Source organism: Physella acuta, unplaced genomic scaffold (assembly GCF_028476545.2).
Source record: "Physella acuta isolate Inbredline_101_S28 unplaced genomic scaffold, ASM2847654v3 ptg000890l, whole genome shotgun sequence".
Classification (NCBI taxonomy): Eukaryota; Metazoa; Mollusca; class Gastropoda; family Physidae; genus Physella; species Physella acuta.
This window is the reverse complement of record NW_026732407.1, coordinates 1,335,679-1,351,991: the sequence shown is the minus strand read 5'-3', so window position 1 is coordinate 1,351,991 and position 16,313 is coordinate 1,335,679. Positions and strand designations below refer to the sequence as shown.

At 36.7% G+C, this 16,313-nt stretch overlaps 1 protein-coding gene across 1 annotated transcript; it reads right to left on the bottom strand.

Moving 5' to 3' along the window:
• Nucleotides 1–4,924: 4,924 nt before the first annotated feature.
• Nucleotides 4,925–16,177, bottom strand: LOC131952733 (anoctamin-8). The gene is made up of 15 exons (XM_059315544.1): nt 15,996–16,177; nt 15,367–15,613; nt 14,732–14,967; nt 14,509–14,625; nt 14,140–14,267; nt 13,876–14,037; nt 13,417–13,569; nt 13,089–13,224; nt 12,925–12,980; nt 11,926–12,000; nt 11,342–11,641; nt 10,991–11,188; nt 10,565–10,696; nt 10,081–10,191; nt 4,925–8,930 (listed from the first exon to the last, which is right to left on the bottom strand). Exons 1-15 carry the CDS (start codon nt 16,081–16,083, stop codon nt 7,674–7,676), a joined length of 3,396 nt encoding a protein of 1,131 aa, XP_059171527.1. The 5' UTR covers nt 16,084–16,177; the 3' UTR covers nt 4,925–7,673.
• Between the last annotated feature and the right edge of the window lie 136 nt (nt 16,178–16,313).

The following is a 16,313-nucleotide window of genomic DNA, read 5'->3' as shown; positions in this document are numbered from 1 at the left end:
TAGGCCTGATTTGGCAGTTGCCAGTATATTTCCTTCTTTATTACGAAATAAAATCGTTAATCAATAAATTAACTTGAACACACCAATATTACAAGATTTTTATTTTTCTCAAAATAATATTTGGTTAGTGTCCCCTCTCAAAATCCCCAAATGATGTCAGTAGCGTAGCGAGGGGGGTGGGGGGGGGGACGGACGGACGTGGGGACACATGTCCCCGGGCGCCGACCTTAGGGGGCGCCAAAATGGGTCGGAAAAATAAATTGAAAGGTTGAGGGGGGTGCAAATCAAAAGTTTGAGGGGGGGATGCAAATCGAAATCTTGAGGGGGGGGGGGTGTGCAAATCGAAATCTTGAAGGGGAGGGGTGCAAATCGAAAAGTTTGTCCCCAGGCGCCGTGAAGGGTCTGGATGGTGTGTGATTTTAATCTTTCCCTATTCTACAGATCTACTAGCTAACAAATCTGACTTTCCATTACTGGGACCTCTAAAGGTTGTCCGTAGGCCACTAATGTTTTATCTGTTAATCAGATGTCTGTTTTTTGTGACACACATTGCGGTACATGTCTAACTCTGGCTTCAGTTAAAGACATTACAAGAAAACAAGTGTTGAGTTCTGCACGCTCACAACTTGCATGGTCGAGTCGTTAAAAACCGTTTAGCGCCACAGGGGAGACAAATACGATTCAGATTTTCCCTATTGTCATATATATTGTGTGGCTCGAAACAGACCAAGGGAGACAAAAACATTTTCCATCTGCTGTCTTCTTGCAAGGGAGACAAAAACAATTTCCATTTACTTGCAAGGGAGACAAAAACATTTTCCATCTGCTGTCTTATTGAAAGGGAGACAAAAACAATTTCCATTCGCAATCTGCTTGTTGGGTGGTTCGATAAAAACTGAACGTGATAAGGCAGAAAGACGAGGTACGTTTGGTGTCTTTAAATCATCAACAAATTTAGACCCTGGTAAACTTAGGTTTTTACAATATCGGTGGTTCTCAAAACATTTATTTAATGGTTGAATAGTCAGGTATTCTTCACTTTACCCTGAGTAGAAGTCACTTCCTATAAATCGGGTGTTGAATTTCAATGATTCATTAAAAAGACACGTTAATAATTATTTCTTTACTTCTGAGTATAGTCTCCACGCACTTAATCAGAGACATCATACATTATAGCAAGCAGAAAGACACACAACTAGCGCTTCTTAGCATCGACCAACAGAAAGCGTTCGACAGAGTAGATCATACATGGTTAATAAAAACAATAGATGCTTACAACCTAGGACACTATTTTAAAACATGGATAAAAATAATATATAACAATGCACATAGTCATTTATTAATAAACAACAGTGTTACAAGCGCTTTTCACATACAGAAATCAGTTAGACAAGGTTGTCCTTTATCTCCCCTACTATACATCCTAAGCTTAGAACCCCTACTAGAAAACATTAGACAGGACAACTCGATTAAAGGACTGTACATTCCAAACACGGTAGGCAAGAAAATACTTGCATACGCAGACGACACTACTTTCTTAGTACAAACAGAAAAAGCAATACAGACTGTAATAGAAAAATTCAACAACTTTGGGAAAGGGAGCGGGGGAAAAATAAACGCAGAAAAATCAAAAGTAATGGGTATAGGTAAATGGAAAGGTAAAGATAACTATCACATAGACATAACAATAACTGACAAACTCAAAATTTATGGAATAACCTATACTAGCGATCCCACAATAAACGACGAAGAAACTTGGACCACACTGAAAAATAAAATAAATCACAATCTGGAAAAATACCAATACTGCAATACAACCATTTTTGCCAGAGCTGCATTAGTAAACAGATATATCATTCCAAAAATAATTTTCGTAGCGACGAACTCTACAATACCCAACTCATTTATTAAAAAAACAAACAAGCACATTAGAGAGTTCATTTTCAAAAATACGATTAGAAACATTAGCCACAAAACCTTAATACAAAATAAATTAAATGGAGGTATAGGGCTACACGACATTCAAACTAAAATAAACACCTTCCGATTAAAACACCTGGATAGAATAAGGATAGAACCACATTATCATCCATTAGCACAATACTACATTGGGTTAAACATAAAGAGCATTTTAAAATTAAACATCATAACACCACACTATGGGGGAAATGACACAGGCAGCTTTTATAAAGAAACGCTAGCAACATTCCAAGGAAACAAAAGCATTATTGGGGAAGACACAAAAAAAATATACGACATCCTAATCAAACAACAAGCGACACCCTTATACACGAGAATTAGTTGGGCCAGGGAACACAATATAATAGACATTAAAGATATATTTAGAAACCTACATAATAAACGCATTACACCAAAAGAAAGGGAAGTAGCATACAGACTGATTTTTAATACAACTCCAGTTTCACGAAATACAAAGTCAAATCAAAATGTTATAATAACATGTCAAACGTGTAAACAAAATATACAAGAAACTGAGAAACACATTTATTTAGATTGTATATTAGTACAGAAAGCAAAGCAAACACTTGCGAAAATATTAAACACCACCAATCAAACAGCCACAACAAATAAAGCAATTACACTTAATTCAATTAACACGACTAGACAAAGAACAGAAGACGAAAACAGACTAGTAGCAACGGCTATTTATAGATAGACTATATGGCAAGTTAGGAATAAAGTCAGATATTTTTTCACAAAATACACGGACATCGAGTTAAAAGAAATATTTCAAGCAAAGCTAAGACATAGACTGGGAACTCTCACTTAACTGAGAAAACAAGTTAATTAAAAAGTCTAGTGACAATTTTAGCGCAATTTCCTTATGTTATCTAAAAATAGCTCTGTCGTAGCGTAAATCAAGAGCAGGGTTAGTAAAACCATTGGTTAGTTATTAAAACGTTTTTTATTTTAAAAAAATTTCAGTATTTTACATGTTTTATTTACAATAGAGTTACATGACTAAAAACCATTGCGCGCCTAGCTACTGAACGTGATGACGAAGCCATAGAACGTGATGGTGCAGCTATTGAACGTGATGACGCGTGTGGTGTGGTTGGAAAAAATGCCTACTAATTCGGTCCAAATTTTAATTAATTCAAAAAAATTGTTGTGACCGAACGAAAGGATATTTTTGAAAACTTTCTTCGGCAATATTGTTCTAAATTATGGCAGGAATCGATTGGTACATGTTTCAAGTCGCTAAGTGGTCTGGTTGCCGAGATATGGGCTAAAAACTGCTTTTTTTCGAGTTTTTTTGGCTTTTCCGGGAAATCCATGAAAGAAACCCGGAATTTTTATAGCCTATGTTCATCCTCGTAACTTTCTTAACATAATTGCTTTTGGAACTAGTCATCGATATTGCTTCGTTGAGGAGGAGATACGACTTAAAGCTGCGGACACACATCCATCCATTCATTCATTCATACATTCATACATCCAGAAATGACGGGTTAATAAACGCAATTCTCCAGAATGGAAATTGCGCTAAAAAAAGAAATATACAGGAAAGAAATAAATAAAGTATTAATTTTAATTTAGACAGTCTCAAGCCAAACATCACTCGATCAGCCCCCAAGTAAATTAACATTATAACAGTCTTCTGTTTCCCGGGTTTTAAAATGCACAACCTGAATGGTAGAAAGAGATACCCACCTCAAGCCCCCCCCCCCCCAACACACACACACTCCCCCCCCCCCCCCCCCCCCCACTCAACCGGACTGGCGGACATTTCAAGGTAGCGTGCCCTCATTGCCAAGGGTTAATTTTATGTCATGGAAAGTTTTGGAATGATAGATCAGTATGTGATTACAGAGACACTTCTCCCACAGTCGTTTCTATTTCTGTCCATGGGTGGCTACAGTGTGAACTTTTGACTCCGCAGCACACTAAACTAAGCAGTGAAGAGAAACCTAGTTTGCACACCTTATTTTAATCTAGTTCTTATGCCATTTTATTTTTTCCCTTTGATTATTATATATGCAATTGATGTTCATTTTTCATGTCTTTGATGCTGTGTAAAATCTATCAAATATATTATTATTACTGATTTAAATGTTTAAAACAATTGAATTAATAAAAATAAAAATTACCCCCTCCTCTCTCCCCCTCTATCCACTTTACCCTCAGACATGATAACCCCACAATCCCTTTAACTGTTCCAACGACCCCACCACCCACCGCAACATCAATATCCAGAACTTATTTAAAGTTCTAAATCTTGTCTCTTTCCCCTCATCTTTCACACTGCAACCTTTTGAAAACTCAATGCGACCACTACAACACCCTTTCAACTAGTCAACTTAAGTTGTTTCCCTACATAGAAAATGCTTCACTGTCCCACTGACCCTCTCTGAAAAATTTCCTTTCCTCTCCCCCACCCAGACTTCTGACACTTTCATTTGACCTTCACCCCTTTTACTGTCATCCTTTGCAATTTTTTATAATCAAATACATGACATCATGTAAATATTCATTATGTACATTTGCAAAACCTTTCGTTTTCATTTGGTGTTCAAAATTATGTTAAAAAATTTCACGTCTGTTGTATATGACTGTCAATGTTTCGTCTCAGTTGCTGAATACACTCCTTTAAGTCCCATCAAAGACTATTTTCCTACACAGATTCATTAAGAAACTCAGCGATAATGTTGATTGAGAATTTCCTTCTCATTTCAATGAGAACTCAATATTAAGATCTTTTAAATTACTTAAAGTATGGATCAAAAAGAGCTATTTGATTAATTGGCTAACCGTTTTGTATATAAACTGCTGAAATATTTTTTAGTCTTTATTAGTTGTTTTTTTTACAAGATTTGTAAAGCTAACAATGAACATTCATCCTGCAGGAATTGACACAAAAAAATACATTTAAAAAAATGCAACAAATAAGTCTTACTTTAAATGTTTTATTTAATTTTCATCAATAGTAAGAAAATGTTGAAATTTCACTTGTCTAAAGGTTTAGACAGATCACTCAGATTAAACCATTAAACCCAGGGGTGGGAGGGATGAGGTGGGAGAATTGAAAATCTTAGATAACCCAAACCTTTAATTTATAGCACAAGTACTGCAATGTCCTGAACTTGGACACAAGTACAGCAATGTCCTAAACATTGGACACAAGTACTGCAATGTCCTAAACTTGGACACAAGTACTGCAATGTCCTAAACTTGGACACAAGTACTGCAATGTCCTAAACTTGGACACAAGTACTGCAATGTCCTAAACTTGGACACAAGTACTGCAATGTCCTAAACTTGGACACAAGTACTGCAATGTCCTAAACTTGGACACAAGTACTGCAATGTCCTAAACTTGGACACAAGTACTGCAATGTCCTAAACTTGGACACAAGTACTGCAGTGTCCTAAACTTGGACACAAGTACTGCAGTGTCCTAAACTTGGACACAAGTACTGCAATGTCCTAAACTTGGACACAAGTACTGCAATGTCCTAAACTTGGACACAAGTACTGCAATGTCCTAAACTTGGACACAAGTACTGCAATGTCCTAAACTTGGACACAAGTACTGCAATGTCCTAAACTTGGACACAAGTACTGCAATGTCCTAAACTTGGACACAAGTACTGCAGTGTCCTAAACTTGGACACAAGTACTGCAATGTCCTAAACTTGGACACAAGTACTGCAATGTCCTAAACTTGGACCAGCAACTTAAACATGGACATGGCAAGCAAATAAAACTTGAGGGCCAGCAACTAAACCATGGAGAAAGCCTGCCACTAACAAGAGACAATAGCCAAATACTTAGCCACCTGATACCTCTATTGCTGCCAAAATTAACATTATCACACAATAAGTCATAAAAATTTAAATATCCTGCACAGCAGAAATACAAGCAAAGGAAGCAGTCAAGCAATAATCAAATAATATTTGTGTAAATCTAAGTACTTCAATCCCTGGATGTGATTAAAAAAATTAAAACCTAGAAATACAGGCAAAATATGATGGGAGCAATATTAAAAAAATAAAAACCTAAAAATACAGGCAAAATATGATGGGAGCGAATATTAAAAAATGAAAACCTAGAAATACAGGCAAAATACGATGGGAGCAAATATTAAAATACAAACTAATATTGCACTGAGTGAATGCAAACAACATAAATGGGAGCAGAAAACTCCACAAGTAGGTCAACCATTGCACAGGTCAGCCGAGGCCAAGTAACAAAACTCCCAGAACAGGGAAGAAACAATACTAATACTAGTGAGTAGATGGTGTAATATGCAATTTATCTGGACACTCTGTTTAACAATACTAATACTAGTGAGTAGATAGTGTAAGTATGTCATTTATCTGGACACTCTGTTTAACAATACTAATACTAGTGAGTAGATGGTGTAAGAGATATATATCATTTATCTGGACACTCTGTTTAACAGTACTAATACTAGTGAGAAAATGTTGTAAGGGAAATATGCAATTTATCTTGGCAATGTTGAAAAAAATCCTACATGAACTTAAGTACTAAACAAAAAGTATTTATGATAAAATTGTTGACCTAATTGGTAGTAATTTTATCTGGCAAGTGTCTGCTTTTCCTCTGAACACAATCAGGACAAATAATTGAAATTTACACAGTACAATGACTAACAACCACAACAAATGATTTAGAGCCTTTAACAATCAACACTGGATTATCTTTTAAATTTCACAAAAATATACTTTGAAACTTAGGTAATTATACACCCATTATTAACTATGAATATATTTTAGTTTAAAATCTGAGCTACAAAGTTAGCAGTCCAAAGTCAACATCAACAGATCTAGGTGTTATATTACAAATGTTTGTTAGATTTACCACTAAAGTTAGATGAGTTGTATTATAGTTGAATGAGTACTAACATCAAGTTATCACATACACTATGACAACATACATAGGTGACAATGTACAAGCATTACCTGCACAGGTACACAGACAGTTAAACAGCTGTCAACTGCACAGGTAATATGACAGCTTACACAACTTTTTCACCTGCATTGGTGTGAATACATTCAGGTATAAAATTTCAGAAATAAAAATAAATAAGCTAAGCAATAGGCCTATTGAAGATTGGAAAAAGTTTAAGTAAGATTTAGCTGGAATAAAAAAAAACTGAGAACTCTCCATTTAAATATAAACACAGATCCAAATCCAATTAGAAAATACAGTGAACAGTCTTAAAGGTAAACAGCTTAATAAATTGTAACAATCATACAGCTTTAAAAAAATTATTTCATTCAGTAAAATGTTTAATTAAGATATAGAAAAAGACGCCTGTATGTTCTCTGGTGGTAAGGAAATCAAATTTCCTCCATAACTCCCACTTTTTGGCTTCATTCAACCTGGACTGTCCGAACTAGACTTATAAATGCTACAGGTATCAATAAAACACATTTAAAATGTGTGTAAGCAAAGGGAAAAACTAAATGTTTGATTGATAAAAAAGATAATTCTCAAAAAAGAAATCTCAGGGGAAAAAATTCTTGATTTTCCACTGTCATTATGTTGACTAGTCATGAAAATCTGAAGGATAAACCTTCTATGTAGCGGTGGACAGCCACCCTGAGGTCAACTTGACCTGGGTATCCTGGTCAACTGACAGGTACACACCACAACCATCACTAGGAGATTCAATTCTAAAGGTGTCATGGCCTTTTGACCTTGAACTCTGACCCACGGGATGAGAGACTCAAAGGCTTGCTGACACTGTCCCTCATAGCTTTAAATAAACTCACTTTGGTCTCGTCTGATTTATGAGATTCTTTATTTCTTGACGCTGTGGGAGGCTTTGAGTCAACTACACTGAGGGGGCCTTTTAAGTCAACTTGACTTACAGTACAGTCTTGTTTTGAGCTGGACATCTGCGCTGCTTCGTCCTGCCTCTGGGGCGTGTCCTTGACTTTCCTACTGTCAGCAACATCGTCCTGGAGCGTCCTGTCGTCCTGCAGGGCCGTGTGTGAGCTGGACGGTTTGCCTAGCACATGCAGCTCACCCTTCCACGAGAACCTCTCCCGGAACGCAGGACGCATTTCACTGACATCAGCTGTTGAGAACGACCTTGACTTTCTGGAGATTATTTTTGACGCAAGAGCGGAAGGATCACAGAGAGTTCCGCCTCGATGCAGACGAGGGGTAGCGGAAAATCTGGGATTGGATGTTGGAAATGACCTGGGAACAGCTGATAGGGGCATGGCGGGCAGAATGCCAGGGATGTGAGGGTAGGAGGAGGAGGAGGACAACATGCTCTCTCTGCCCTCTTCTCCACTCCCACTCAAGATCTCACTGCTGCTTCTCAGCTCTTCTCTCACTGATTTACTTTCTTTCCTTTCATCTCTCAGATCTTCCTTGTTCTCATAGATAGGTTTCCTCCTGATCCCACCCACGGCATCATCCTTGTTGATACTTAGGGCCTTGGCCACAGCCGCTGTCCCGGGCTCCGAGCGTCTTCGCTGGATGTCCTTCAGGTTGGCTCGGTTGCGATAGGCTCGTTTTAAAACCTGTGAGACGCCTTTTGGTTCTGTGGGCTGGGAGCTGCTGGCAGGCTGGGGGGTCAGGGAGGAGTTCTCAGCGTCATCAAACATGGGCTGCAGGGGTGCAGCTGCTACTTTCTCAGCAACACCTGTGTGAAGGGAAGACCCTCTTGCTTGGCTAGAATCTGTTTCTGACTTTGACACAGAAGAGCGTGGAGGTACCTCTGGTTTGCTGGTGACTGGTGCTTTAGTTGCATGAGGTACGGAGTAGAAATCTGTTGGTCTAGGCAGGGTGTTGGCTGGGGGAGATGACTCTCTGTGATTTTTGTCAGGTGATAAGTTTTCGCTGGGCTTTCTCCTGCGAACCCCTGGACTGCCTGGGTAGTGGGAGATCAAAGAGCCGTGGTTCTGTGACACCTGGGACACCAGTTGCTGAAAGACAAGAGGCAAGTCTACAATACAAGCAAGTAACAACTCCATCTACACAAGAAACAGTGCATTCAACTCAATACATTTTGCACTTCAGTTGCTGTGTATTAACATTAAGTTTTTTTCTTTTTGAGAACTAATACATTCAATAAAAATGACATGTGAAATTAAAATGCTTTGTGGAAGATTTTAAAAGTTAGTACTAAGCTTTGTAATGTATGGAATACAGGTTTGTCAGTTATTTAAATTTCAGCATTGAAGTGGCTAAAAATGTATTTCTTTGTTGAATTTACACATTTATGTTTAAAGTTTAAATAATGAAAATGTTACATTGTGTTGATCAAGCATCTTCTATATTGTTAATTATCCAGCACTTCACTGTGTGACTTTTAAATTTCTTTAAGTAAACCACATGTCATGCTGAATTAGGATGAAAATGTCTGGCAATCACTAATGGTATGCTAATGATCCCAGTAGATCAGAAAGTTACAGGAGTTCCTAATAACATAAGAGTAATTCCCTGTACATTACAGGAGTTCCCAATAACATAAGAGTAATTCCCTGTACATTACAGGAGTTCCCAATAACATAAGAGTAATTCCCTGTACATTACAGGAGTTCCCAATAACATAAGAGTAATTCCCTGTTACATTACAGGAGTTCCCAATAACATAAGAGTAATTCCCTGTACATTACAGGAGTTCCCAATAACATAAGAGTAATTCCCTGTACATTACAGGAGTTCCCAATAACATAAGAGTAATTCCCTGTTACATTACAGGAGTTCCCAATAACATCAGAGTAGTTCCCTGTTACATTACAGGAGTTCCCAATAACATAAGAGTAGTTCCCTGTTACATTACAGGAGTTCCCAATAACATCAGAGTAGTTCCCTGTTACATTACATGAGTTCCCAATAACATCAGAGTAGTTCCCTGTTACATTACAGGAGTTCCCAATAACATCAGAGTAGTTCCCTGTTACATTACAGGAGTTCCCAATAACATCAGAGCAGTTCCCTGTTACATTACAGGAGTTCCCAATAACATAAGAATAGTTCCCTGTTACATTACAGGAGTTCCCAATAACATCAGAGTAGTTCTCTGTGGTCCCTAATCACAAAGAAAGAGCTGCTGGATGAGAGAATGTTTACCTTCAACGCTTCTGTGCGCTGGTACTCCAGTCTAGCCATCTCAGTGGCCATGGCAGGTGGCAGATCTGCTACAGACCGGTACAGGGCGAACTTGGTTGTCAGGATAAAATGCTGGGGATGGTCAAATATCATTTCTTACAATGCAGCAATATAATTAATTACTGAAACACACAGCATTAACAAACACTTTGCATTAAAAAGGTGACACTTAGTAAAATAAAAAATTTCACTGATGACTATAAAGCTGTGTACCCCAACAAGTATATTAAAATGTTGTATTGAAGCTACATACCTCAACCAACACAATGATCAAAAAAAAAAAGTTCACTGATGACTATAAAGCTGTGTGGTTCAACAAATATAATAAAATGTTGTATTGAAGCTACATACCTCCACTAAAACAATGATCAAACAGTAGAGTGTTGCACTAAAATGTTGTATTGAAGCTACATCAATGATCAAACAGTACATTGAAGCTACATACCTCCACTAAAACAATGATCAAACAGTAGAGTGTCGCACTAAAACCTGGCACCATTCGCTCCAGCAAGCCTGATGTACCAATGAGAGAACAGTTGACAATCACAGCAAGGACACTAATCACCAATAGCACATCCTGAAATTCAGGGCATTAGACCAGCATTTAAATCATGGGTAACTGGTGTAGTAATCAGGGCATGAGACCAGCATTTAAATCATGGGTAACTGGTGTAGTAATCAGGGCATGAGACCAGCATTTAAATCATGGGTAACTGGTGTAGTAATCAGGACATTAGACCAGCATTTAAATCATGGGTAATTAATGTAGGATAATTTTAACCTTGAACATCATCTTTTTGTTATGTTACAACAGCTGTAAAAAAAAAACAAGCTAAAACAAGTTTAGTCTTCACCATGTACGCCTACATACCTGCCATATACCAATGCTTTCAACTCGTTGCCCAAAAGGTCTTTGATAAGTTAAACAAATCTTGAAGGCATCAGAACGGATCTCTATGAGGTTGTTTAACAAGGCACAAAGTGCTGCCAGTGGGAAGGCAGATGAAAACAGTGTGATGTAGCCAAACTGTATACACATTTCTAGATAATCATCCAGGGTATCTTCATACTGGGAACAAAAGGATAGTCATTTACAAACATTATTACATCACTGTCAAAATACTACTCTTTATCTCTGGAGAAAAACTTTGAACAGATTACTTAAAAGAAAATATATTTGTTTTATAGAATAAAAATGAACAAGAAACTAAATTGTACCCACTTTTTTCATGGCACTTTCAACTTCTGCTTGGGTTAAGGCTGGAAGACAGTCCTCATCTTCTGTTATGTGGCTACTTTCACTGTCAGAATCATTGCTGGACTTCTCAATGTTTGAGCTAGATGCTTTAGGCTCTGGACATTTGGTCATCCTGCGCACCTCCTTCTCTAACGACGCAGGCGACATCCTTGTTGCTATTTTGTATCCTACACTATAGAGACGAGCTTTCCATATAACATAAGGCAACAGTGCTTCTTTTATATTCCCCAGGACTTGGCGGGTGATCAGCAATGCTGCCAGTTGCTGTGTAAAAAAAACATGTAAACTGGGTTCTGGCCTAAGTTATTTGGGTTCAAATGATACTATTGATCGTAAACATAGCCAAAAAGCCATAGTGGTGAATTGCGCATTGACAACTGAACTTATATTACACTAGGTATCCAAATCAAGCTTTAATATTCATTATAAAAATAAAAGTTGCTCATTTTCATTAATCTAATGTGTAATTATGTATACCCAAATGGTTTATTGTTTACACTCTTATAACCACATTAAAGAAAAGATGTAAATAACTTAAGTTTGCTTACGTCTCGAAGTCTGTCCATATCTCTAAGATAAAATCCTATGTAGAATAATGATAGGAAAGAATTCACTAATTGGAACTGTGGAGAAAGATCAAAGAGGGTAAAAAAAACAAAAAATTAAGATAGGGATTTGAATATGTAGTGGTGTGGTTGAATACTAGACTGAATTTCCTGGTAGCTAAAAACAAGCCATAAATCCTTGCAAAGAACCTTACAAAAACACTAACAAAGTGATGAGCAGTATTTAAAAATGTAATGGAAACAAATCAATGTATAAACATTTCCTCACACTAGATATGATTATAAGCAAGTACAAAGCTATGACTTATAAAGTTCTGTGAAGTAAAACTCTTCAATAGTTTTAACACCAATATCTGACTCCAACTGAACTTATGTAACAGCATCAAGGCTAAAGGAGAATCAGGGTGGTGGGGGAAGATAAAACATAACCCTCTACACAAAACCACTAATATCTGTCTCCAACTGAACATTCAGTAGAATTGTATAATAAAATCCAAGCCATGGAAAAGGAGAAACTACAGGAAGTTACTGGGAACCCTATTCAAAAACATCTCCATTGATGCAGTGTGAGAAAGGACCCTCAGGGTCATTGGTTGTCATGGTGATAAGCTGAGAATTTTTTTTAATGTGACAGCTAATATGATATATACAAGCCATAAGGTAATTAGGACTAGTAAAAACTTTAATACCAAGAACAGAAATCAACAGGGCAAAGAAAAATATTGGGAAGAGACCCTCAGAGAAAGAATTAATTTCAAACTTGGAGAGATACAGGAGATAGTGGTAGACATTTAGGGGAATGGAGGAAACTGACCAAAAGGACACTAGTGGCAGCCTGACAATCCACCAAGGCTAAAGGACAGAGAAACAATGTTTTTAAACTGGAGGTATTACATTACAGTAACACACACTTCATAACAACTATATTTTCCAACTGGAAGTATTAAAGTAACATAAATCATAATGACCAAAAAAACTTACCATGACCAATTTGATAACTAGACTAGTTTCATGAGATTCTTGAAGGCGATAGTTTTCTGCAGAATACAATTTTAGTTGACAAAATGAAAGCATCTATAAGGCAAAGAAAATAGTGTAACAGACTATCATAAAATCAACATCTAGTCATGTAATGATGTGCTCACCTTGATGTGTTAGCCAAACTGCTATTTCCTTGTAGATTTCATCCAGGATAGAAACAACAATGGCCAACAGCACCTTAGGGACAAAGCTAAACAAATATGGCAGCTCATCAGCAACTATCAATTCATTTACCCACTCCTGAAAGTACACATTAAAAGATTAGAAGTTCACACTTTAAACAATGTACAAACATTGAATACACAGTAGTGTAGTAGTTTGATTTGTTTTGGCATCAATAACTTGATTACAGTACTTTAGATAAATGATGTTTATTCAAATAGTAATTTTTAGAAATATTTAACTGTAACATGATCAAGAAGTGTGACAAACCTGAAGTTCAAAACATAGCAGCATGATGACAAAGACTAAAGACAAGCAAACACCAATAATGGGAACTGTGACAAAATACCGAAACAGAAGTCTTTTCCAACCAGGATAAGCCAACTCTAAATGTCCTGTGATTGGACTCTTCACAAGGTCCCCCTGAAACATTATACACCAGACTTTTGTGAGAAAAATATTTTTAGCTCTAGTACAAATTATATTTAGCTTCAATGCCCACATTTTTAAATTGATACATCTAGTTGGAAGGGGTGTTTTGTTTAAGTTGACCTTTTGAACCCGGCTGTCAATGGGGCTAATGAGTTCAATTATTTCAGTCACCTCTGCAAAAGGAGGGTTAGCACTATGCTCAGCTGTTGTGCTATGTAATGTTACCCTATAAGTTATCTTATGCGAAAGTGTACACTTTAAAAAAAAATTAAAATTAAGGAATGCTTAATTACTCACTTTAAAAAGGGGTCGAGGGTCTTTAAGCATTTCATCTTTCTTTTCTAATGTTCCCCATTTGTAGCAGTATTCTGTTGATGATCTTTTCCAGAATTTCAGGTATAAAGTAGCCCAGACAACATTGAAAAGAGCAAAGCCAACATAACAGAGATCATCGAAAAACTGAAATAAGATTGTTTTGTATTACATTAAGTATACTGACTTAGACAAATGTCAATTTTAAAAATTAAAACAAAAATGTCTCATTTAAAAAAAAAAAATTACTTGGTTGTCTCCCTGGAGAAGGAAAATGATAAGACCAACTATTGCAGGAAGGATGAGCCAGGTGGTATAGTGGCCAAGATAAGCAAAGTACAAGGCTATTTTCACTCCAAAGTATTTACATACATCATCTAGAAAGCAAAATGTTACAACATTTTAAAATTTAGTTGCGAAAAAAAACAAACTGAAAAAATATGTAATGGACAAAACAATAATGTAGATCCAAAATAAGGAAAAATAGGGAAAACACTAAATTCATAAAAATAACTAGGTTTTTTTCTTGAGTATCACAATACCAAGAGTATATTGGTATCACAATATTTTATCAAGCCAACAATTCTCAATAAAAATGAAAAGAAACTTATTGATTACCTAAAGGCTGAGTAGAAAAAATAGCTTGTATCCATGTCTGGCGCAGAACTTTGAGATCATTGTGGTTGTGTAGTGGAAAAACTTGCGATACTACATTCTTGGTTATAAGTAGAGGTACTAAAAAATATATGTCACTATTTTAAATCAATACACTTTTCAAAGGTTAAATGGGATAAAAATAAAAGAAAAGTATCGAATTTTTTTAAATATTTAAGTTTTATACCAATAGGTTGGCCTTCTATGAAAGTTATTCCTTTGAGTGAGTCATCTCCTGTTGCCCTAAGCTCATGGAGAAAATGCAGCACAATACTCTGACGTTCTTGGCTGGTTAAAAAACTAGATTCATCTTCAACTCCGAGAAAACAGTCTTGGTCCTCATAAATAAATTCTTTCATCCCCCCTCCATAATCAGATTTCAATGGTTTTAAGATCCCTAGTTCTTCAGCACCTTGTAATAGACTGAAGAAAAGAATAATGGCAGATAAATATGCATGTTTTACACCAGGGGTCTCCAAACTACGGCCCGCGGGCCGGATGCGGCCCGCGAGGTCCTCTCATCCGGCCCGCGGAGATCTTTTTGTCCACGGAAAAAAACGTGTGTTGGTGATGGCTGAGGAACATTACCCAGAAAAAGCTAAGACATGCCTGGAAGAAACTGGCCCCCGAACTGAAATTTTCAGTTAATGCGGCCCTCGGACTGAAAAGTTTGGAGACCCCTGACACAACTAAAGTTTTGGAAAACTGCGAAATTTATTAAAAGGAAAAATTAATTTAAGATGTATGACTAATGCTAGCTTATATAGTAACTAACAGATGCCTAAAACATAAATATCCCCTTGTTCTAGAAAAATTACTAACTTTTCATACAGAGCAGTCAAGTAAAATCCATAGATGCCTGTATGACTGTGGTGTCTGACATGAACTGTAAGTGATGGAGCGCGTGATTTAAGCCTGGCCAGAAGCCACATAAGAGTAGCATCTTCAGTTTCTGCTGGGAATGTTAGGACCACATCACAGTTCTGGGTAGGTATAGCCGGAAACAAAACTTTACTTGAAACAACTAATCTTTTCGCACTGAGTGACCTGCGGCCTAGAAGTCTATAAGCTGAAACAAAGACAACACAAGTAAGGGAAAAGACAGCAGATGTATTTAATACAAATTAAATAACAGCCAGTAAATTTGTAAAGAAATGTAAATTTATGTAAAGATTGAATAGAATCAAATGTAACTAATCTGGATAGTGGGCCAGCCTAACTAAGTAGCTCTCAGTAGTGACAGTGGTCAGTTCTGTGTTCTGTAAGCATTCTGATCATTTTATTTTACAAAAAGGCCCTATACTAAACTATACTTAGTTATTTGATATTTATGCCTAAAATTTAATTTAGGGGCCTACTATTAGATCTAGATCTACTACTAATCTAAATATTCTAGGCCTAAAAATTATTTTAATTTTTTTAGTTGGAAATTTCAGAATTTCAGGCCTTACGTATTCGATGTCTGATAAAGCTATGATGGCTTCCATCTCGTTGCCTTTCGGTAGATCTACGATCTTGATCTTTTTCTTCCGAAAGCATAATAATTAAAAAATTGTAGAGGAGTGGATTAGTACAAAAATAGTAAGCGATATTTTGATAACGTAGAGTCTGCAGCTGGGAGAAGCCATGTTTGTTTTCCTTCTGCAATATTGATCTATTTTTAGAACACGTAACGTAGGGAGTAATAATTTTGTTCGCTGGTCGTTACATTTTTTTGACCTAGTTTATCATGAACCCAATATATATGTATTTATTTGATGTTCGTGTTC

Coding starts and splice junctions, on each gene's coding strand:
- LOC131952733 (XM_059315544.1), bottom strand. CDS start 16,083: ATGCTTTCGGAAGAAAAAGATCAAGATCGTAGATCTACCGAAAGGCAA. Junction 14,268..14,508: donor TTTTTCTACTCAGCCTTTAG/GTAATCAATAAG, acceptor TTTGCTTTCTAG/ATGATGTATGTAAATACTTT. Junction 12,981..13,088: donor AGTTTGGCTAACACATCAAG/GTGAGCACATCA, acceptor TGTATTCTGCAG/AAAACTATCGCCTTCAAGAA.